This window comes from Microtus ochrogaster, chromosome 5, assembly GCF_000317375.1.
Source record: "Microtus ochrogaster isolate Prairie Vole_2 chromosome 5, MicOch1.0, whole genome shotgun sequence".
NCBI lineage: Eukaryota > Metazoa > Chordata > Mammalia > Rodentia > Cricetidae > Microtus > Microtus ochrogaster.
The window spans coordinates 30,884,045-30,909,251 of NC_022012.1; the positions used below are offsets into that span (position 1 = coordinate 30,884,045).

Here is a 25,207-nt window from a genome sequence, read left to right on the forward strand (position 1 = left end):
CCTGGAAAAGAAATTCCACAGCCATATCTTCAAAGATGATATACAAATGGGCCAAGATGTGTGTACAACAATAACATGACTCACTATCAAAAAAATGCAACTCAAAATTACAACCAAGATAAAATCATCTAGCCAGGTATGGTGGTGCACACCTTTGATCCCTTGGGATGCAGAGGCAGGAGGATCTCTATTGAGGCCAGCCTGGTCTATATACTGAGTTCTAAGACAGCTATGTAGAGAGACCTTGTTTCAACAAAAAAAAAAAAAAAAGATCATTTAATATCCACCAGGATTGCTACATTAAAAACCCCAAAGAGCTGGGGATGTATTACAGTGGGTGGAGTGCTTGCTTAACATGCAGGAAGGCTTGGGTTTAACTTCCAGCATCACATAAAACTGTATGTGGTACATTCCTGTAATCCTAACATATAGGGGGCAGAGGCGAAAGGATTAGGAGTTCAAAGCTAGTCTGAGCTACATTGAGGTTCTGTCTCAAAAAAAGAAAGAAAAAGAAAATATAAAAACTATGCATGGTAGTGTGTATCTATAGTCCCAGTTACTCGAGAAGTAAAGAAATGAGGATCTAGCTTGGGCAAATAGCAAAACTTTGCCTGAAAACAAAAAAAATAAAAGAATATGAGAAATTAAAAACCTTGTTAATGAAATTCAAAATGGCATGCCACTATGGAAAACAATTTGACGTCTTTTTAAAAAGTAAAAGCATGGGCTGGAAAGATGCCTCCGAGGGTAAGAACACTGGTTTTTCTACCAGACCCATGATTCAATCCTAGCACAACATGGTGGCTAACAACTCCAGTCCAAGCCAGGCGATGGTGGCGCACACGTTTAATCCCAGCACTCGGGAGGCAGAGGCAGGCGGATCTCTGTGAGTTTGAGACCAGCGTGGTCTACAGAGCTAGTTCCAGGACAGGCTCCAAAGCCACAGAGAAACCCTGACTCGAAAAACCAAAAAAAAAAAAAAAAAAAAAAACCAACAAAAAAACCCAACTCCAGTCCCAGAGAACCTGACATTCTCTTCTGGCCTCCTTGCACATAGTATGTACATGGTACCACATACATGCTCGCTCTCTCTCTCTCTCTCTCTCTCTCACACACACACACACACATACACACACACACACACATGTTCTCTCTCTCACACACAAACACCCATATACATTAAATGAATAAATACTTAAAAATAAAATGACTTTTAAAAAGGTACAGTATACTTGAGCAGTTAAAAGGAAGCATATATGTGCAAATATATCAAGTACAGATCATATATATGTATATATGATATCAGCCAGTATGTATCTCAGAGCAAAGAAAATGATGAGATATAAAGAAGGAGACAGATCCAGAACCAGTCCCCCACTTTCTTTTCTATTTTTGAGACAGTGTTTAATCACGTTAAGTCTGGCTGGCCTGGAACTCACAACAGAGACCAGCCTGGCCTTGAACTCAGACAGCTCCACCTGCCTCTGTCTCCGGAGTGCTAGGATTAAGGCTGCTGGGATTATACACCACACTTAGCCTATATCCCAAATATTTTTAAACTCAAGAGTAGACATTAAAATGTATGTAAGATTTAGCAGCTCAGTAATAAAGGGTTTGCTTAGCAAGCGTAAGACCTTGGGAGTAAATAAATCCACAGTACTACACACAAAAAATATGTTTTCGGGTCTGGAGGGATGATTCATAAGAACACAGGCTGCAAAACAAAACAAAAAACAAAAACAAAACCCCAAACAAACAAACGAAAGAAAGAAAATTGGCTGCTCGCACGCACACAACGGTTCACAAACATCTTTAACTCCAGTTCAAGGTATCTAACACTGTTTTCTGGCCTCCTCATGTACCAAACACATAAGTGGTGCACAGACATATATGCAGGCAAAACACCTATACATATATTTAAAAAATGATCTTTATTCATATATATTTTATATATATCAAAAATATACATGAACTTGCACACATGTATAGAACTATAAGGAAACATTAAAAAATTGAAATATAGCTGAATGGTGGTGGTGCATGCCTTTAATCCCAGCACTCAGGAGGCAGAGGCAGGTGGATCTCTGTGAGTTCAAGGCCAGCCTGGTCTACAAGAGCTAGTTCCAGGACAGGTTCCAAAACTACAGAGAAACCCTGTCTCAAAGAACAAACAAACATGGGGGGCCCAAGTCCTTCGGATCGAGTACCTCCTCCAAAAAAACATGAAATGTACACAAAAATGTCAATGTCTTTTCCTCAATTACTGACACAGTAAGTAATGTAGACAGAATAATGGAAATGATACAGTAGACTCTATGAACCAACTTTACCTAACTGAATCTATAGAATAAGAGTTTAAGCATAATAGTTTTCCAATTGCAAAGCTCTTAAATTTGAAAATTTTTGTCAACATAGACAATACCCTATGACCAGCAGTTCTCAATCTGTGGGTCTCAACCTCTTTGGGAACTGAATGACCCTTTCACAGGGGTTACCTAAGACCATTGGAAAACAACGATATTTACATCAATTCATAGCAGTAGCAAAAATTACTGCTATGAAATAGCAATGAAAATAATTTTATGGTTGGGGGGGTGTCACCACAACATGAGGAGTTGTAATAAAAGGCTGTGGCATTAGGAAGGCTGAGAACCACTGCCCTAGACTATAAAACCAATGTCAATAAATTCAAAAGGATTCAAGTAGTGTACAGCATATCTTTTGACCATAATAGAATTAAATTAGAAATGAATAAAAATTCTTAGAAAATTCAACATATTTGGGAACTGTATGATATACTTCCAAATAACTTATGAGAAAAAAGAAGTGGAATTTAGAAGGAAAGTTTAACTCAGTGAAATGATTTATACAGCCACGAAGAATTTAGTTAAGGCCGGAGCGAGGGCTCAGGGGATAAGAGCACTGGCTGCTCTTCCAGAGCACCCATTAGGTTTCCAGCACTACATGGCAGCTCACACTGTCTGCAACTCCAGTTCCAAGGGATCTGATGATGCCCTTTCTGGCCTCTGCAGAAACACACATGGTACACAGATATACATGCAGCAAAATATCCATATACATAAAATAAACTTTTAAAAAGAGAGCATGTAGTAGGGAATTTCTACCATTAAATGCCTATATTAGAAAAATAAAATAAAAAGGGCCCCACATCAAAGACCTTAGTTTCTACTTTATAAAAAGAGAAAAATTAAGTTCAAGATAAGTATCAGAAAAGGAATAATAAAGGAAATACAGAGATCTGAAACAAACTGGAAAACAAAGATAACAGAAAAAATACTGAATTGAAAAGTTAGTTCTTTGATAACTATTAAATCTAGCTGGATGGTGGTGATGCATGCCTTTAATCCCAACATAGCTTGCTGGCTTGCTCTCTAGCTCACTCCCTGGCTCATGTTTAGTTAGCTTTTTATACATCTTAGGACTACATGCCCAAAGAACAATGTCACTCACAATGCACTGGGCTGCTTACATCAATTAATAATCAAGACATTTCCTCATAAACACACCCACAGACAAACTTGATCCAGGTATATTTTCAATTGAGGCTCCTCCTTGTAAAACACTCCCAGTTGTCAAGATGACTAAGGCTAAATGGATTTCAAGGATGACTTGGTTCTTCTGTCTCTTCCTAAGTGCTGGAATCATAGGTGTGTTGCCATCATGTAGTTTCCATGGTGCTGGAGATCATCCCAGGGATGTGTATCTGCTAGGCAAGCAGTCTACCAAATGAGGTACATCCCCAGGCTATTCACTGAGTAGTTTAAGCCTACTGTTGAGAAGTACTTTTTTTATATATACATTTTTTATTGCTATTTATTGAGCTCTACATTTTTCTCTGCTCCCCTCCCTGCCTCTCCTCTCCCCCCTTCAACACTCCTCCAAGGTCCCCATGCTCCCAATTTACTCAGGACATCTTGTCTTTTTCTATTTTCTACTTCCCATGTAGATTATATCTATGTAAGTCTCTCTTAGTGTCCTCATTGTTGTCTAAGTTCTCTGGGATTGTGGTTTGTAGGCTGGTTTTCTTTGCTTTATGTTTAAAAACCACCTATGAGTGAGTACATGAGATAATTGTCTTTCTGTGTCTGGGTTACCTCACTCAAAATAATGTTTTCTAGCTCCATCCTTTTTCCTGCAAAATTCAAGCTGTCGTTATTTCTTTCTGCTGTGTAGTACTCAACTGTGTAAATGTACCACATTTTCCTTACCCATTCTTCAGTGGAGGGGCCTTTAGGTTGTTTCAAGGTACTGGCTATGACAAACAAAGCTGCTATGAACATAGTTGAGCACACGTCCTTGTGGCACGATTGAGCATCCTTTGGATATATACACAAAGTGTATTACTGGGTCTTGAGGAAGGTTGTTTCCTAATTTTCTGAGAAATCGACACACTGATATCCAAAGGGGTTGTAACAGCTTGCATTCCCACCAGCAATGCAAAAGTGTTCCCTTTTCCCCACAATCTCCCCAGCATAAGTTGTCATCAGTGTTTTTGATTTTGGCCATTCTTACAGGTGTAAGATGGAATCTCAGAGTTGTTTTGATTTGCATTTCTCTGATGACTAAGGATGTTGAACATTTCCTTAAGTGTCTTCAGCCATTTTAGATTCCTCTGTTGAGAGTTCTCTGTTTAGGTCTGTACTCCATTTTTTTTTTATTGAATTATGTGATCTTTTGGTGTCCAATTTCTTGAGTTCTTTGTATATTTTGGAGATCAGACTTGTCTGATGTGGGGTTAGTAAAGATCTTTTTCCATTCTGTAGGCTGTCATTTTGTCTTGTTGATCGTGTCCTTTGTTTTATAGAAGCTTTTCAGTTTCAGGAAGTCCCGTTTATTAATTGTTTCTCTCTGTGTTGCTGGGGTTATATTTAGGAAGTGGTTCCCTGTGCTAATGTGTTCAAGTGTATTTCCTACTTTCTCTTCTATAAGGCTCAGTGTGGCTGGCTTTATGCTGAGGTCTTTGATCCATTTGGACTTGAGTTTTGTGCATGGTAATAGATATGGGTCTATTTTCATTCTACTACATGTTGATATCCAGTTATGCCAGCACCACTTGTTAAATATGCTTTCTTGTTTCCATTTGATATTTTTTGCTTCGTTATCAATGATCAGGTGTTCGAAGATGTGTGGATTGACCTTCAGGTCTTCTATTCGGTTCTATTGGTTCTCCTGTCTGTTCGTATGCCAATACCAGGCTGTTTTCAGTACTGTAGCTCTGTAGTAGAGTTTGAAGTCAGGGATTGTGATGCCTCCAGAAGTTCTTTTATTGTACGGGATTGTTTTGGCTCCCTGGGTTTTTTTTGCTTTTCCATATGAAGTTGAGTACCATTCTTTTGAGGTCTTTGAAGAATTTCGCTGGGATTTTGATGGGCATTGCATTGAATCTGTAGAATGCTTTTGGTAAGATTGCCAATAAGTACTTCTTAGGGAAAACAAAAAACAACAAAAAGCTCTTCTGGAAAAAAACAGTTTACTCATTGTTGACGATGAACTTGGATCTCCAAGAGCTCTGATGGGGATATATGAAGAGATCAATATTATTCCCATACTTCCTGTGGATAGATAGATCTAATGGACCTGGGAAAAGTAGCTGTAAGTGTTCTGGAAAAGATTACTGTGAGCAAATGCTATCAAGTAGTACCATGTGCCAAAACATACCTTTCATGTAAACAAGGGTCGGTTAATGGTACCTCATTCTAAGAAACTGTTAGCCAAGTATGCTAATTTGGGTATGTGAGAAAGATAAGGCTTGATAAGGGTTACACAGAAAGTTCTAATCTAGCCTGGACTACAAAATGAATGAGAGACCCTGTCTCTAAATAAAAATAATTTAAATAATAAAAACTCCCATAGCCATTTCAATATCCAGTAACCATTCTTCTGATAAGTAAGCAGTCATTAACACAAGGAAAAGACATCCCACTAACAAAGAGAGATTACAATTAAAGGCTCAGATGATTGTCAAGATTTCTTACTAATATAGAATTTATTTGAGGCAGGGTCTCACTATGTCACCCTAGTTGGCCCAGAACTTGCTCTGTACACCAGGCTGGCCTCCAATCACAGAGATATTCCTGCCTCTGCCTCCCCAGAATTGGGATTAAAGGTGTGTACCACCATGCCATCTACTAAAGTATGTTTAATCGAAGTGTATACATTCTATATTTTTAGATACAATGTTATTACACATTTAATAGGTGATGTTATAGTATAAAATAAAGATAACTTTTATATGCACTGGGAATACAATTCATGTGACTGTCTTTTGTGATATTTACTTTATTACAGTGGTTGGGAACCAAACCTATAGTATCTCCAAAGTGTGCTTGAATATAACTCTAAAATATGCAAACCAGTGTTGCCTGTGTTAGAGGTAGAGGGTGCAGAAGTCTTCCAAAGGTCATATGACAAAAGTCCCGAGGGTGACAGCTGCCCTAGTTAGGATTACTATTGCTATGTATGACCTTGACCAAAAGCAAGTTGGAGAGGAAAGGATTTATGAGACATTCACTTTCACAGCATAGTCTATCACGGAAGGAAGTCAGGACAGGAACTCCAGTAGGGCTGGAACCTAGAGGCAGGAGCTCAAGCAGAGGCCACAGAGGTTGCTGCTTTCTAGAGTGCTCAGCCTGCTTTCTTTTAGAACCCAAAGCTACCAAGCCCAGAGATAACATCATTCACAATGGGCCAGGACCTCCCCCATCAATCACTAATTAAGAAAATGTCCTTATGGAGTAATTTACTCAGTTGTGGTTTCGTCCTTTCAGATGACTCTGACATAAAACTAGCCAGCACAACAGGTATGTTTACTATCATGACACCGGTGGTGGTGGTTTCATGTGCTATACATGTCAAAACTTACCAATTTTTGGTGCTGGGGAGATGCCTCAGTCAGTAAAGTGTTTGCCATACCAGCATGAGAGTCTGAGTTTGGATTGTTAGTACCCACGAAAAAGTCAGGTGCAACAGCATGTGTCTGTAACCCCAGTACTGGTAAATATTTTTCAAAGATTTATTTATTCTATTTTATGTGTCTAAGTGTTTTGTCTGTATATACACATGTACATGGGTGTCAGACACCCTAGATCTGGAGTGGTTATAAGCCATCATGTGGGTACTGGGAACCCAACCAGGTCCTCTGCAAGAGCAACCAAGTGCTCTTAACCACTGAACCCTTAACTCTTAACCCTTTAGCCCCTAGACTCATGCTTCTTGAATAAAGCAAGACTGCTAAAAATTCTAAGCCTCTATCTATGTGTGGCAAACTGTCAATTCCAGGGGAAAATTAAAGCCTCCATTTTGTTAGGTTAAATTTAAGATCTAGACACCATACTACAACACTAAAACTAGAAAAATCAGCATGGATGCTGTCAGTGTGCAGTTAACTCATCCGTATTCTGATAGCTAACCACTAGCCACTCCCAGGAGAGAGAAACAAGGCCATGTTATACAAGGGTTTTCTCACAACTGCCTTCCCACATTTGCTAGTATTTTCTGAGCTACCCCTATAAATCTAAGCTGAGTATTTCTCAAAGCGCATAAAAACGTTTTTATGGTATGACTGAAACTGCAGCACAACATAAAGGTGTAATAGGGCAGAGGTGAGAAATCTCACTGCAATCTGGGCACAGGGAATCTCTTTATACCAGGGAAGATCAAGATTTAAAGGCAATGAACTTGGGAATGTGAGCTGGTGATGTGGAAAAACCCACACAGGCACACAGAGGCGGTGCTGACTTTAACCTATGCGGCTCTCAACCTAAGTTAGAGAACGGAAGGAGACTGAGAGAGCCAACTCAACAGGCGAGCCTAAGATCACTGGTGCGTGGCTAGGATCTAAGTTTTCTTCTTTGTTGTTTTTGTTTTTGGAGACAGGGTTTCTCTGTGTAGCCCTGGCTGTTCTGGAACCTGCTCTGTAGACCAGGTTGGCCTCGAACTCACAGAGATCCACCAGCCTCTGCCTCCCAAGTGCTGGGATTAAATGTGTGTGCCACCACTGCCCAGATTACTTGTGTTTTCTTTTTTTCACTTTTAAAGAAAAATTTCTTTATTTTTATGTGTATGCGTATTTAGTTTGCATGTTTTTCCATGCACCATATGCATGTGGTACCCACCAAGGTAAAAAGATAGCATCAGATCCCCTGGAGCTGGAATTACAAATGGCTTTTAGGTACCATGCCGGTCCTGGGAATCAAGCCTGGATCCTCTAAAAGAGCAATTAGCACTCTTACTACTGAACCATCTCTTCAGCCCTGCTCACTAATTCTTAATTATTATACTGTGAACCATGCTATGGTGACCTGTGCTTTTAAGAATGCAACATCATGATGGTCAACAAGTATTCCTCCCCAACTCTGCTCTGTAATGGCTCATCTTGATCAACTCGACTGGACTGAGAACACTCAGGGGCTAGTAAAACATTCTTTTGGAGTGCCTATGAGTGGGTTCTGACCACTGACCAAAGAACTTTTCAAAGTTAAGAAACATACTTTGAGGACATTCAAATTTGTTATGGTCAGTAATTCCTGATGAAGCAGAGTGAGGTTTTCAATAATGAAATATAAACAGAAACAAGTGAATGACAACAGAAAAGATAATCATCAAATTCAAACCATGTGTTAGCTTGTGCACTACAACCAGCATCATAAACAATCTCATATGAAGTTCCTTCTTCTTTGGATGGTTCTCTTTATTTGGGCTGAAATCGTAGGTAACCCTGATATAGGAGAATTGACGACGTTAACTAACTCCCTGCCTCCACTTAGATGTTCTCTTCAGTCAGTTATCTCACCTTTTTGCCTCCACCCCCTCTGAAACAGCTTACAGATGGAGCACTCCAGTAAAAAACAGTTTTTTAAGGTCACTTACTCCACTTGGTGCATGCTTTCTCTGCATAGGCAACGCTGTCCCAAATGGACAAATAATTTAAAGTATTACAATAGTTTGTGACACTCCAAAAAGCCACAGTATATAAACAAAAATGCATTCTATCTGTATACTAAGATTTGAAGGTGTGTTGGGGAAACGTCTAAAAAGGCTCTATGGGGAGCACTAAATTAAAAAAAAAAAAAAGGCCGAGGAACTGTGGGAACACTTTCCTGACCTTACTGACTTGCTAACTACTCCTTCCTTCTTGAAGCTTTTTTTCTCAGCCTTTGAGGGCATTGTTTCTGCTGCCAGGTTTCCTCATGCCCCTCTCTGGACCCATCCCTTCCTGTCTGCCTTGCAAGCTTATCTTCAAGCTCTAGTAGGTATTTTCTTTCTCATGACATGACATTCTCTCACCCCAGTCTTAATCTTTGGCTTCTGCTTCAGTTACCACCCACAGTCACCTGTAACTCACAAAGCCATAGCAGTGCCATAGATTACGGCTTTGAGATCCAAATCTACCTGTCAATTTGACATCTCCACTGGATATCTCAGAGATATTTCCTCAGGATAAGACTAACCACCACAGAGCACTTTCAGAAAGGAGCATAAAATCCAAAATGATAGTGCTACAAAGGTTAAGAAACAAATGCTCTATAAACAAATTTCTATTCTCTAATGTCTGCAACACATCTTATGCAAACACGCCTTTACTAGTAAACAATAGAAGCCAGAGGAGGCCAAAACAATGGTGTGACTGCTATTACAATATTTCTCTGGTAATAAGGAAAAGTATTCTGAAACCAATGTCAATTTTTCTAAAAAAAGAAGTAAAGATCCAAGAGACTGCAAGTTGGTCTATAAATTCAATATACTGGGCATTTGCACAACTAAACAAGCAGATACTAATATTTACACTTATGAAGTATACTCTAAAAACAAAGTGGTATCATTATGAATATGTACGTAAAACAAAATAAAAACAATAAGACAATTTAGGAAACAACTCAAAACTTTGTGGGGTTTTGTTTTGCTTTGTTTGAGACAGGGTCTTACTAGGTAGCTTTGGCTAGTTTAGAACTCAATATATAGACCAGCCTGGCCTTAAACTCACAGAGATCCACCTGCCTCTGCCTGCCTAGTGCTGGGATTAAAGGTGTGTACTATCATGTTCTACAATATTCTTCTTATAACAGTCCTCTTCCACATTGTACGGCCATTCATATCACTAATCCTTTACAAAGTGAAACCAAAATAAAGACACAGAACTAAAAATAGGGGTTATCTTTTGACTCCTGAACCTTCTTCCTGTGTAATTACAGAAACTTACCAACAATAATAATACATTCAAATAAAAGGAGTTCTTCTAAAATGGAGAAACAGGCCTATTCATAACTGAAGAGCTGCTCTGCTAGAAAAAGACCTTCTCAAGGAGATGTAAGTCTGTCTCTTTGCTCCACAAGACTAAATCCTAAAGCCGCACCTAGCACAGTCTCAGCCTTTGTTCATACTCTTTTCCTGTTCAACATTTTCCATGACTCCCATTTCATAACTCTGAAAGAATTATTCCTTACCAATTAATTTAACAAGGTTTGGGAATATAGCTCAGTTAGTAGGATGCTTGCATGGCATAAACCCTGGGCTGGATACTCAGCATGGCAGCTCACACCTGGGATCCCAGCCCCCCAGGAGGCAAAAGTAGGGAGTTCAGAAGTTCAGGGTCATCCTTGGCTACAGAGACTTCATGACCAACCTGAGCTACATAGATTCTATCTTCCCATCTCCAATGATAATAATAGGAAGAAGAATTTAACATTTCTTACTGCAATATTTACTGGATGTTTTTTTCATACCTCAAGCCCATAGGCCCCAGTTTAAATTTATCCTCTATTTATGTATGTCTTTCTTGGGAGATGTGTACTTCATTCATTTGGAAGCACGAGCCACAGATTTAGGTATCATCCTTAAATCCCTCTCTTAAAACTACCTTCTACTCTTTACCACCTTGGCCTATTCACGTGTGACAGGCCACGTTAAACATTTCTAAAAATTAGGCAAAGGAACTACCAAATCTGGGACAAAGCCCCAGTTTTGCCACTGGTTAGATGTAATCTTATGTTAGGCAGATCACTTAGAACAAAAGCGATAAAATCTACCTTATCAAGTCACTGAAATGAGCAAATGAGCTAAAACTTCTAAAGCATCCAAAGTCACACCTAATGGTGTAAACATTAACGACTGCTGGTTACTGTTACCATGAATGATGTCTGAACCAACTGATCCCAGTAGTACTGCAACTAACTCCCAATTAGGGTTTAATCCATACTTTTAAAATTAATTTCATTCTTTTCTTGTCTTATTTCAACAAACTCCTAGCAGCTAGTCTTATCTATTCCCACAATGCCTCTAATTGGGCTCCTGACTGTTCTCAGTATAAAGTCCAACTTCCTCCTGACACACTAAGCTCTTTATGATTTTGTCTTTACGTCTTAAGGCTCAAATCTTGCCATTTATTTAGCTCTGATTACATTAGAAATGTCATATTGTCTCACAAACCACCACTTTTGCAATGCTAGTTCCTTTAACCTACAATTCCCGTCCCCATTCAAATTCCATCTTTATCTCATGCCATTCCTAGTAATTCTTCAATACTTAGGTTTGGGAAGTCTCCCCTTTCTGCCACCCAGGCTCTCAACTTTAGTTTCTGTGCTCTCACATATTCTTTTGTTTCTTATAATAATAGCAGCCACTATCACCTACTGAAAATGCACCATGTTCCAGACACCATGTCAAATCATTTATATAAGATACTGTCTTATTTTAATCAGCATAGCACCTTTAAAGAGGTCCATCATGTTATCCTCATTATATAATGAGGCAGGAGCCATCTGGGAGTGGAGCCTTGTAACTCTTATTACAAAGCATGATGGTGATCTACTTATTTAACTTTTCCCTATTCCTCAGCCAAATCTACCCTATAGGTTTCTTGAAAACTCTAATTGTGTTTGTCATTTCTCATATCTCTAAATATAACACACCTGGCAATAAGTAGTAGCACAATAAGCAGCTGATAAATTAATGGAAACCACATAATTTCATTCTTATAAGTGGGCAAAGAGAAGCAAATCAATTCATGCTTACAAAACCAATCCATAATTATTTTTGAAAGTGTTTTTTGCATTCAAGTTAAAATACACAACCTCCATCAAAGAATGCATTATAAGAAAGGGCCGTTTGTTCATCCCGGCAGCCCAGCTAGCTTACATTTGAAATAATTACACAGAAACTGTATTAATTAAAACACTGCTTGGCCATTGGCTCTAACTTCTTCTTCTTCTTCTTCTTCTTCTTCTTCTTCTTCTTCTTCTTCTTCTTCTCCTTCTCCTTCTCCTTCTCCTTCTCCTTCTCCTTCTCCTTCTCCTTCTCCTTCTTCTTCTTATTTTTTTTTATTTTTCGAGACAGGGTTTCTCCGTAGCTTTTTGGTTCCTGTCCTGGAACTAGCTCTTGTAGACCAAGCTGGCCTCGAACTCACAGAGATCCGCCTGCCTCTGCCTCCCGAGTGCTGGGATTAAAGGCGTGCGCCACCACCGCCCGGCTAACTTCTTATTGACTAACTCTTACATATTAGTTTAACCCATCTATGTATCGCCACGTAGCAGTGGCTTACCAGAGATTCTAACCGGTGTCCATCTCAGGCAGAGGATCCATGACTTCCCTCTGACTGCTTTCTTCCTCCCAGCATTCAGTTCTGTTTTCCCCATCTAAGTTCTGCCCTATTAAAAGGCCAAGGCAGTTTCTTTATTCATTAACCAATGAAAGCAACACATAAATAGAAGGACCGCCTACAATGCATATTTGGTTTCTTAAACAAACAAAAAGAAAAAAAAATTAACCTATTTGTCAACAACATGATTTTAAGTCTTCTGATGTCACCTGCAAAACAACCAGCACCTTTCATACTATTTTCTGAGTATAAATCTAGGAGAAGAGGAAGATTATCCAGTAGAAAACAGTGACTAAAAACCTTTTTTTTCTTTAAAAGTCAGTTGTCTTGCTAAATAAAAATTCTCCATTGATTATGCCACATGTCATAAGATTTAGGTTAGGCATCAAACCTATAGGAGAGAAATATTGGTTCAGTGAAACAAATTGAGCTAAATACATTTCTATTCTGTCTTTAACCTGATGGACACACAAAGAATTAGAAGATAGCTCTGATATTGATCAGACCATAATTATGGCTAAAAGATAAGACACAGTAAGATAAATCTAGCATAGGTATTACAGACTTCCTCAAAGCCAATATCCTTACTTAAGTTCTAATGTTGTTATTGAGTAAGATTATATAAGAACAGTTCTAAAGAACACTAAAAACATAAAGATTGAAGCTATAGATGCAGTACTGTTAGTTGATTTCTTGCCTAGCATACACAAAGTTTTGTGTTCAATCCATGCATGCCTGCAATCTCAGTAATTAAGACGTACAGGCAAGAAGGTCAAGAGTTCAAAGTCATTCTCAACTACATAATCAACCGTGACTACAAGAAAACTTGCCTCAAAGGAAAAAAAAATACAACGGATCCATGAAATATTAAAGTAGAGTTCTACCAAAAAATACACAAAAAACTATACTTCATAAGGATTCTCCCTAGGACCCACTAACCTAGCCTGACACATATGCACACACACAATCTCTTTCTATCTCAACCCCATTTGCTAAGCCCTTAGTGTCCCTGGCCAAGACTCACTGGTTCCATGACCAGCTCCTTGTGCTCACAAAATATCTCTATTTATCAAATATAGGAAAGATGACAGTACTCTTCAGGATGGGAATTTGGTCGTCATGGTCCTCCAGCTCCCAATTTCTGAAACTGTGAGCCACACTTACATACAGGATTATACAACTTAATAGAGGGGACACAAACAAAATTGGCAACAATGAAAGGTTTCTGAATACCTAATGATGAAAATTCAAAATTACATCACCACTTCCCCACAGCCTTGATTCTGAACTTAGTGACACTTTGTACTGTGCATAGCCATGTGATGCCATTAAGCACTGCCTGAAGCCTTAGCAGAGATTTATGACTACTGTTACATTGCAAACTGTAGTGTTTTTCATAGAGTGTCCTGCTCTTAAAACAAAGACTTTCTGTATCATTCCTTAGGATCAAATTATTATATCTTTTTTGTTTGTTTTTCAAAACAGGGTTTTTCTATATAGCCTAGGCTGTATTGGAACTCACAGAAATCTGCTTGCTTCTGCCTCCCAAGTGCTGGGATTAATGGCATTCACCACTACTGCCCAGCAAATTATTATATCTTAAGACAGTATCAACTAGTAGGATCCAAATTAGTAAACCTTTGGATTATACTGTGTTAAAATACTTTAATTTTAAAAGCTGTTGTTACAGTTGCAAACTAGGGTTTCGTTTAAAAATTATTAAATATGGGGACTGGAGAGATAGCTCAGCTGTTCACAGCACTGGCTATTCTTTCAGAGGACCTGGGTTCAATTCCCAATAACCACATGGTGGCTCACACCTGTTTGTAAATGCAGTTCTAGGGCTTGACACTTCACACAGATATACATGCAGGCAAAATACCAGTGACACAACAACATCAAAAAACTATTAAATACATTTTCATTTGGGATTAAAAAAGAATTTCTAGCTGGGTGGTGGTGGCACATGTCTTTAATCCCAGCACTTGGGAGGCAGAGGGAGGTGGATCTCTGTGAGTTCAAGGCCAGCCTGGTCTACAAAGTCAGTTCCGGGACAGGTTCCAAAACTACAGAGAAGCCCTGTCTCAAAAAACCAAAAGAAATAAAAAAAAAAAAATTTCTAGCATCATCTACCAAGGCTCTGAACACACTTCAGTAATTTTGTACTACATAATTATCTGAAACACATTCCCAGAATTAATGATTATGAAATCGAAATATCAAATCTGAAAAATGTTGAAAATCTTCTACATCCTGAAGGTCAAATATTCAAATCAACGTTGAATTTTTATGGAAAACTAAAATAAGCACATTCATTTCATTAGTATGAAAATTTCCTCTTGTCTTTAATATGTGGCAAAAGTTTATATCAAAGAAATAAATATATACTACTTATAAAACTGTGTGCCCAGGGTTGCATAAAAATGGGTACTGAGAATGAAAAGTTAAGAAGTCTTGCCCTATAATGTAGGAAGTCCTTCTGTATATGTGTTGCTTTTATTGGTTAATGAATAAAGAAGTTGGCCTGTGATAGGGCAGAGTAGAGCTGGGCAGGGGGAAGCTGAATGCTGGGAGAAAGAAGGCAGAGTTGTGAGATGCTATGGAGCTGCCAGAGGGGAAAGATGCCAGCTGGAACCTTGCTGGTAGGTCATGAGCCTCATGGTAAACTATAAAATAATGGAGATGGGTTAAAATTCTAGATGTAAGAGCTAGCTAGCAATACGCTTAAGTGATTGACCAGGCAATGGTTTAAATAATATAGTTTCTGAGTGATTATTTTGTGGTCTGGGCAGCCAGGAATGCGTAAGCGGCCTCCTACTACAGCCCTAGATGATGCCTGCTCCACTCTCAGCAATATAATCAACATTTTTGGTCTCCTTTTCTCCATCGGTCTGTCCTCTATTCATTAAACATTGTGGCAGTGATAGAGACTCCTTACTGTGATTTTTACAAATGTCAGATACAATACTAACTCCTTTATATATATATTTCTCAATTTCATTCAATTATTACACCACAAGATGGGTATTATATCCATCTCAGATGGTCAGGGAAACAGCCTGGTGGATAGAGTGCCTGCAAGCAACAGGACCTGTGTAAAAGCCAGAGGTGGTAACCCCAGCACTGGGGAATGGATAATGAGGATTCAAGGGGGGCTAGCCTAGCTAAAAAAAAGTCAAACTCTAGGTTCTGTGAAGGACTCCGTCTCAAAAATAAGGTGGAGAGTGACAGAGGTAGACACTTAACATCACTCATGTCTGACCTCTATATGCCCTACTCCCCCACCCCAACACAGTTAAGATCATATTTAATGGTGGGAAATTTAAACTTCCTTTCTAAGATCAGGAGCAACCAAGAATGGTCCCTCAACCATTTTCTATCAACACTGCACCAGAAGTTTCAGCAAATGCAATCAGACAAGAAAAGGAAATAAAGGTTAGAGACTAGGAAAAAAATGTCTTTGTTTAAAGATGATATATTCGCCGGGCGGAGGTGGCGCAAGCTTTAATCCCAGCACTCAGTTGGCAGAGGCAGGCAGATCTCTGTGAGTTCGAGGCCAGCCTGGTCTACAAGAGCTAGTTCCAGGACAGGCTCCAAAGCTACAGAGAAACCCTGTCTCAAAAAACAAACAAAAAACAAACAAACAAAAAGATGATATATTCATCTACATTGAAATTCTAAAAGAATCATCAAAACACTCTTGAAACGAATAGTAACAGCAGGATTACATAAAAAGTAATTAAAAAGTAATTTTCCTACATGTCAATAAGGAACAGGGAAAAAGCAGATTGTAAAAAATTATATATATGTTAGTAATCAAGGAAGAAAGAAAGAAAGAAAGAAAGAAAGAAAGAAAGAAAGAAAGAAAGAAGAGAGATCTATAAAAAGTCATTTTCCTACATGTCAATAAGGAACAGGGGAAAAAGCAGATTGTGAAAAATTTTATATATATATATATATATATACACACACACGTGTGTGTGTGTGTGTGTGTGTGTTAGTAATCAAGAGAGAAAGAAAGAGAGAAGAGAGGAGAGAGAGAGAGAGAGAGAGAGAGAGAAAGTAGAGCTGGAGAGATGGCTCAGCAGTTTTAAGAGCACTGGCCACTCTTCCAGAGGACTCTGCTTTGATTCCCAGCACCCACACTGCTGTTACAACTGTCTATAACTCCAATTCCAGGGGATTTGACTTCCACTTCTGGCCTATGTAGCAACAGACATGAATGCATGTGATATATAGACATATATGTAAACAAACACTCATACACACAAATTAAATCAATTTTTAGAAAAACATAAAAAATTATAATGGTAAGTACTGTTGACATGTTAATTCTCCCAGTCTTTTCTACAGATCATGGAATTCCGGTGCAATTCAGCAAGTAATCTTATGGACACAGACACACTAATTCTAAAGTTTGTAAAAAGATAAGATACCTTTTTTAGATACCTTGTAAAGATACAATCTAAGAGGAGAAAAATGGAGGGCTAAAGCTTCAGACTTACTAAACACCTAAAATAATTAAGACTGTGTAGTATTTGCAAAAGGAGTGAACAAATAGATCAATAAAATAGAACAGAGATTTTTATTATGGAAGTACATAAATGCAGTCAACTGACCTTTCACAAAGGGGCAAAAGTAACACAATGAAGAAAAGACAGTCTTTTCAATAAGTGGTGCTGGGAAAATCTGAGTATCTTCATACAAAAATTATTTTAAACAAAGACCTTATATTTCGTATAAAAACTTAATTCAAACTGTACACTCAAGCATGATAGCACTTATTTATAATCCCAGAGATTCAGTGGCTAAAACAGAAAGACTATGAGTTCAAGACCAATCTGAACTGTATAGCAAGATCCTATTTTCAAAAAATCACAAAACAAACAACAAAAACCCACCTCTAAACTAGGCATGGTGGGATCAAGAACTGTAATCTCAGCACTGAGAGGTGCAGGTAGGAGGGACAGCAGTTTGGGATCATTCTTAGATACACTGAGTTCTAGACAAGTCTGGGCTTTATCTCAAAAGGCAATAATAAAAGCCCCTCAAAATGGATTATAGAGCCAAACATAAAAACCATATAGTTCCTAGAAGATGATTTAGATATGGCAGAATTAATCCATGAGAAAGAAATGATAAACTAGACCATTAAAATTTTCTGTTCTGAAAAAGGCATTGTCAAAAGAATGAGAAGACATGACAGAAACTGAAAAGTATTTAAAAAGATTTTACAAAGATCTTAAACTCAACATATACATAAAAGTTCTCAAAGTCAAAATAAGGAAACAATGTCATTAAAAACAGAGAAATAGAGCTGGTGTATCACCTCTCCTGACTTGTATGCATGGTGCTGGAGGAGAAAGTAAACATCAGTATCACCCAGCTATAGACTTTATTGCCTACAACAGAGACCTACTTGCAAGGTATACTGATGCAACAGTGGCACAACTGCTATGGGAGTAACCAGTCGCTTTTTGATTGGTTTTTAAGGCCCACTTTATAGGACAGAAGTCATGCCTGACACTGCTAAAGTGGCCAAGAACCTGAGACTAGATAGGCCATGAGCCTAGAGGAAAACACAGTACTATTACTCTGCTAAAAGAACATAGCAAAGAAATGATACCTAACGATACATTGTTATACCCATCGAGCAGACATCACTCAACTCTCATCAGAGAAAAGTCTTCCTGCAATAAATGAAAATTAACATGGAGATCCACAAATAGACAATGTGCAGGGAGTGAGAGACTTCAGAACAGTCAGCCCTAAATAAGATGTCTTTAAAAAACTGCTGTGGGATAATGCTCTTGTACACTGTAAAGATTTGTCACTCATATTAGTTTAATAAATGCTGATTGTCCAGTAGCCAGGCAGGAAGTATAGGCAGGGCAATGAGACTAAGAAAACTCTGGGAAGAGGAAAGGCAGAGAGTCAGTCACCAGCCAGAAACAGAGGAAGCAAGGTGAGAATGCCTTACTGAGAAAAGGTACCAAGCCATGTGGCTAAACACAGACAAGCGTTATGGGTTAATTCAAGTTTTAAGAGCTAGTTAATAATAAGCCTGAGTTAATAGATTGAACAGTTCATAATTAATATAAGTCTCTGTGTGTTTCTTTGGGGCTGAACAGCTATAGGACTGGATGGGACAGAAACTTCAATCTACAAATGGTGCCCAACATGGGACTCGAACCCATGACCCTGAGAATAAGAGTCTCATGCTCTACCAACTGAGCTAGCTGGGCTTCACAAATTGCACCCAAATGTGTGGTAGGAATTTCCACATAAAGCCTGAGAAGGCTTTAAAAAAGGTTTCTAGACAGACAAGAACAGTCAAGTACAGTTTCTTGGTAACTGTCTTTTCTCCAGTTGGCTCTGTTGGCTGGTGGTAAGCAAAGGTGTGATTCCTTTTTTTAAATATTTATTTATTTATTTATTTATTTATTTATTTATTTATTTATTTATTTATTATGTATATAATATTCTATCTGTGTGTATGCCTATAGGCCAGTAGAGGGCACCAGACCTCATTACAGATGGTTGTGGGCCACCATGTGGTTGCTGGGAATTGAACTCAGGACCTTTGGAAGAGCAGGCAATGCTCTTAACTGCTGAGCCATCTCTCCAGCCCTAGGTGTGATTCCTTTAAGAGAGATTTCCTGATTCAGTATTAGCAGCAAAAACTGCATGGTTGCTCTTTTAAGAGGTCCTGCCACCATACACTTAAATGGTGTTCATGAACAGCCGGCATCAAGTTTCTTGGTGGTGGCATGAACCCAGAAACTCTACAGAGTTGTGACAATAAACATGGTTCCTGCCAATACTTCCACCATGAAGCTAGACCCTCAGGAAGTCAAGGAATGGGCCAAGCTAGTCACCAAAGCTGCCACCTTCATCCTAGCCATATGGCTTAGCAGATGAAAGATTTATGTGGTCAGACAATGTGAGTGAGAGCTATACCGGAAAGACAGATTCAGATGAAAAAACAATGCGTTAAAAAATACGTGTGGGCTTGGGAGAAAAAAGAAAAAGGAGAAAGCCCTTTAAAAAAAAGAAATAGAGTAGTTAGGCATGGTGACACATGCTTTTAATCCTAGCACTTGCGAGGCAGAGGCAGGAGGTTCTCTGTGAGTTCCAGGCCAGCCTGTCTGGTCTACAGAGTGAATTCCAGAACAGCCAAAAATACACAGAGAAATCCTGTCTCAAAAATTAAAAATAAAAATAAGTAGAGATTTAAAATCCACATAAAGATGGAAAATAAATACACAGAGAGTCTGAAAATTGTATGTTATTGTGTTTTCTTTTCATTGTTTGACTGCTGAGTAAGGAGCAACAACTGCTAAAAGACAGCTGATGATAAATGCTGCTGGATTAATCCAACCTTTATATTTTGAAAATGCCTTGACTTCAAAATTTAAGTCAAAAGATGTGTTACTTTGGGAGAGAGATTCTGCTTTTATTTCCACAGGAAATAAGAGGCTGTAAATTCATTCTGGGTGAAGAAAAAAATCAGGTTTGATTGAGGAAGACCTGCTGAAAAAAATCTCTGATAGGAGTGGACATCCCAGATGATTCAACGTTTTAGAGCATCTGTGCTGCAGTTTCCTCAGAGTTCTACATCCAGAAAAGTCTCAAGGCTGCTGGCTGAGATGATCCAGCCTCACAAAAAACTCCAGTCAGGACTTGACCATAACCCTAAATTTTCTTTCAATCCTAGTAAGATTACCAGTGCCCCCAATCAGCAGGAAGTAGCCTAGGAAACTACACCCACATTCCCAAAAAATGGATAATAGGTGTTTGTCTTTGTTTAGGGTGTTGGTTACAAGTTGTTATGCATAATGGTCAGGAAAAGAGCTAAACAAACGAGATCAGATTCAGAATTTTTGTTTTGAAAAGAAAAAAAGGAGAAATGCTATGCGATAACACTTTTGTACACTGTAAAGATTTGTCACTCCTATTAGTTTAATAAAATGCTGATTGTCCAGTAGCCAGGAAGGGAGTATAGGCGGGTGATCAGACTAAGAGAATTCCAGGAAGAGGAAAGGTAGAGAGTCAGTCAGCAGCCAGACACAGAGGAAGCAAGATGAGAATGCCTTGCTGAAAAAAAGGTACCAAGCCATGTGGCTAAACATAAACAAGAATTATGGGTTAATTTAAGTTGTAAAAGCTAGTTAATAATAATCCAGAGCTAAAAGGTCCAATAGTTTATAATTAGTATAAACCTCTGTGTGTTTGAGATTGAATGGCTGCAGGACCAGGCAGGACAGAAACATCCGTCTACACCAAACCCCTCTTCCTTAAGGCCCAGAGGTCTATGTAAAGAGAAGGCAGAAAAACTGTAAGAGCCAGCCAGAGGTAGGGGAAGACTTTAAGGCAAAAACATTTTCTAGACATAAAGCTGAAACAACATATGATCTCACAGAGACTATGAAAGCAAGCACAGGATCTGCACAGGTTCAAACCAGAAAGTTCCACAACTGAGAAGGGGACATGGGCATAAAGCCCCACTCCTAACCAAGAAGTTATTTGCAACTGACACATGATAGGAAATAAAAAGCTAGATTTTTCAAATAGAGTCTCACTGGGTATTATCAACCAACTCAAGGGCAGGCCCCATGCTCAGGAGTAGTTGAACACACACACACACACACACAAAACATGGATTTTTGAGCACTTTTTGGTGTGTGTGTATCTTTTTGTTTGCTTTTTTAAAGTATGCTTTGATTTTTTTTTAGGTTTGTTTTAAGAGAGAGAGAAAAAGAGAGAGAAAACACAAAGTTGGGTTGATAAGGGGAGCTGAAGAAAGGAAAGAATATGATCAAAATATATTGTATGAAAAAAACTAATAAAACTATAAAACTAAAAATAGAAACAAAAGACCCAAGTGAAAAATAGGCAACAGACCTGAATAAATATAGCACCAAAGAAGATATACAGATGGCAAGTAAACATATGAGAAGATACTGCATGCCATAGATCATCAGGAAATAAAGTTATAACACTGAGATACTAACACATATACTTATTAGAATGAACAGACCACAAACACTGACAACACCAAATACTGACAAGTACATGATCCACATTTTGCTTATGATCCAGAGATCACAGTCCTTCTTATTTATTTATCTAAATGAGCCAGTAACTTATGCCCTCAGAAAAATTTACATAGTAGTTTGCTATAGTAGCTTTATTCAAAACTGCCAAATCTTATTAGCAACAAAGATGTCCTTCAGCAGGTCAAATGATAACGTAAAACAGGGATACATCAAGACAGCAGATTATTAATTAAATTTTTTATTATATATTTTTTAAAACAGCTATTTGGCTAACAAGTTGGTTCAGCCAGTGAAGGAGTTTGTCACCAAGCTTGACAACCTGAGAATGATCCTTAGGATGAAAGAAAACTTCTGCCCTCCATGTGCATCAGAGTTCTTCTCACACACACACACACACACACACACACACACACACACACACACACACCCTATTTGTAGAAGAAACAGCTATCAACCCATGAAAAGGCAATGAAAGAAACTTAAATGCATATCAATAACTACAAGAAACTAACCTGAAAAGCTTACACACACAATGGAGAAGGAAAACTCACAAGGCCAGATGAGAGGTAAGCTATTGCCAAGGTTAAGGGCCTTGAGAGGGGGGAAATGGCCCAGCACAGGTTTTCAAGGCAATGGAAATAATCTGTATAATATGTGCGTGAACCCATTTCATTACTATATACTTGAATACACAAAATCAAGAATGAATCTTAAAGCATGTCATGAACTCTGGGTAACAGTGTGCTGATGTAGGCTATTCGAATGTAAAAAACTGAAGTAGTGGGAAAGTTGTGCATGTCTGGAGACAAGAGGTATATGAGAACTTTATTGCTCAATTTTGCTATGAACTAAAAATTGTTCTAAAATATTAAGTGTATAAAAAAATCCAAAAGACACAGTAGTGCAACTATAATCCCAGCACTCGGAAGGTTGATGCAGGGAGATGACTACAAGTTTGAGGACAACTTGGTCTACACAGTGCGTTCCTACAAAGTAAGATTGTGTCTCGAAAAGAAAAAAAAATATATATTATATATGTGTGTGTGTGTGTATGCGTATACTTAATTATATCTTTAATACTTTAGATCAAAAGTGACTACGTCTAGCTCAGAAGGCAAAACCACAAAATTGCTACCTGGTAATTTCTCCTCCTCTTTTTCCCCCCTTTTGGGACAGTGAGTGGCATGGTAACTGGAGACTGAACCTAGGGCACTGTGAATGCTAAGGATATTTTACCACTGAGCAATACCTCAAGCCCAAACTTGATGTTTTCTAACCATTAGTCTTAGCAAGCATAACATTACCTTAGCAGTTATTTAAGCCTTAGAATGGGAATCAAAAGAACTTACTTTTCAATTCTCTTCTTTTGTTCTCTTTGTCTGTTTTGTTCTTTCACTTGCTCCCTCTCAATATCCATGAAAAGTCTCCTGTGTTTCAAGTATTGCTTTTGACGCTAAAGGAAAGAAGTTAAAATTATCTAGCCTATTCACAGACAGCTTTGCAAAGGACAATATTCTTATTCTAAAGAGAAGAAAACTGTCAGATAATGAGGTTACATGTGATAAAGTCATCAACTTCCTCTGTATCAACAGCAGTACATACAATAAGAAAAGCATGTTTTCAAGTACATAGCTACTTTGTTCATAGACAAACCAGTGAAAATGCAAATTTAGTTTGCCCTTAGTAAAAGCTGAAATACTTAAAACATCATCTGAAGAAAAAACAGTGTATTAGTTTGACCTTGTGTAGTCCACTTGTCAATAGTACCTGGGAAATTGTTATATTTGACACAATTAAGGTACATACTATATTTACTCTGTGTTCTCAAGCAGTATCATAAAAGGAGGGCCTCTGAGAAAGAAAGGCAGGCATTTTATAATAGAACAATAGCCCATTGAATCTGTAAAGACTAAAATCACATCACAAAGCCTACCACACATGATAAGAAGTGCAGAGGGATCAAGTCTATCAGGGTATCATGCTAATAAACAGAATGAGCATAATAAAAGCAAGTGCTACTATACTATGCATGATCTGTTTATACTTTGGGATTTACATATTCTCTTTCAAGGACACAAGCTACTCAAAGGGATGACATATCTACACATACACTAGGTCAATATATGACTTCTTTGGTGAAAGAACCTTAATCTGAAGAATGACTCTCATTATTGAAGACGCATCAAAAAATGTTTCTCATCTGACATCAGCCCATGGCCAGGATTTAAAACTGGTAGAGTACTTTTTACCTGAAGAGGAAGAGAAGCCATACATTTAAAGTACTCCTATAAGTAAGCTATAGTGGAAAATATACACAGCTAGAGAAATTCACGTGGATCAAACATGTGCATCTCAAAACCTACAAGCCTAAAAGAAAAGTTAAGCATATTATAATGTCATAACATCTTTGGAATTTCTGTTTTTATTCATTTCTTTCTTTTTTAAAAAGTATTTATTTTTATGTGTGTGGATGTTTTGCCCACCTGTATGACTGTTCAACATGTGTCTGTACACTGCACTGTCCACAGAGAGGGTTGGATCCTCTAGGACTGGAGTTACAGATGACTGTGAGTCACCATGTAGATGCTGGGAACTGAACCCAGGCCCTTTGGAAGAGCAGTCAGTGACTGTCAGTCAGTGCTCTTAACTGTTGAACCATCTCCCCAGGTCTCTAGTTTTTTTTTTTATATTAATATTTTTAACACACTTATTTTCTCTGTAAGGCACATAACAGCCTTCCCCTCCCTCTGCTCCTTATACTAGGAGTTGAATCCACACTACAACTTTCTATACTTGGGAGTAATAGTATATTAGCAGAATAGTTGAGGGATTATCTTAACCAGAGAAATCACCAATTTTTTTTTTTAAAAAAAAGCACTAAAAATGCATCAAATATGGCACCAAATAGATTGCAAAAAGCTGTTTGTTTGTGATATGGAGCTGAAACAGTCCAGCTGACAGAATGCATTTTGGGTTACTCAAATATTTTTTATCTTTTGTGCATGTTAGCAAAGTGTTTTGCCTGTGATGATGACTATGTACCATCTGCAAACAGTGCCCTGCAGAGGCCAGAAGACATCAGATCCTTTGGGACTGGAGATACAGATGGTTGTGAGACCCCATTCTCTCAAAGGGTCAGCTCCAGAATTTCTGTTGTTTTAACGAGTTAAAATAGTGAACTACTTCCAACATCACAGAGAATTCAGAAACATACCTCTTTCTTGTCTTCTTCTTGATCCACTCCAGACTGAAAGGCCAGTGAAGCATGGTATTTGCTCAGTCCCGACCGATACTCCTCATAAACCTGCTACACAAATCAATTTACAAAAGTGACAAATTGCTAAAAGTTCTGTGAATCCTCTTCATGTGTCTGACTACTGACTCTTCCTGGAACCGGTACGGCTAGAAGAAACTGGGGCTCATTACCTACTATATCTTCTAGAAAATTCAGGCTAGTTGGTACACCTACCTGGACATTTTATGTCAAGTAATAATTTCTACTTTAAAAAAATAGTTTAAAATTCTTTATTGTAAA

At 38.3% G+C, this 25,207-nt stretch overlaps 1 protein-coding gene and 1 non-coding gene across 2 annotated transcripts in view; both read right to left on the reverse strand.

Annotated features, from left to right (window-relative positions):
- Nucleotides 1–25,207, reverse strand: part of Ccdc15 (coiled-coil domain containing 15) — a 71,215-nt gene that overhangs the window by 8,391 nt on the left and 37,617 nt on the right. The window contains exons 11-12 of the mRNA XM_026778956.1: nt 24,887–24,979; nt 23,022–23,125 (exon numbers count right to left, since the gene is read on the reverse strand). Coding sequence (XP_026634757.1) covers nt 23,022–23,125; nt 24,887–24,979 — 197 coding nt within the window. The remainder of the gene's footprint in view (nt 1–23,021; nt 23,126–24,886; nt 24,980–25,207) is intronic.
- Nucleotides 18,786–18,858, reverse strand: Trnak-cuu. The gene has a single exon. It is a non-coding gene; the product is annotated as a tRNA-Lys (tRNA).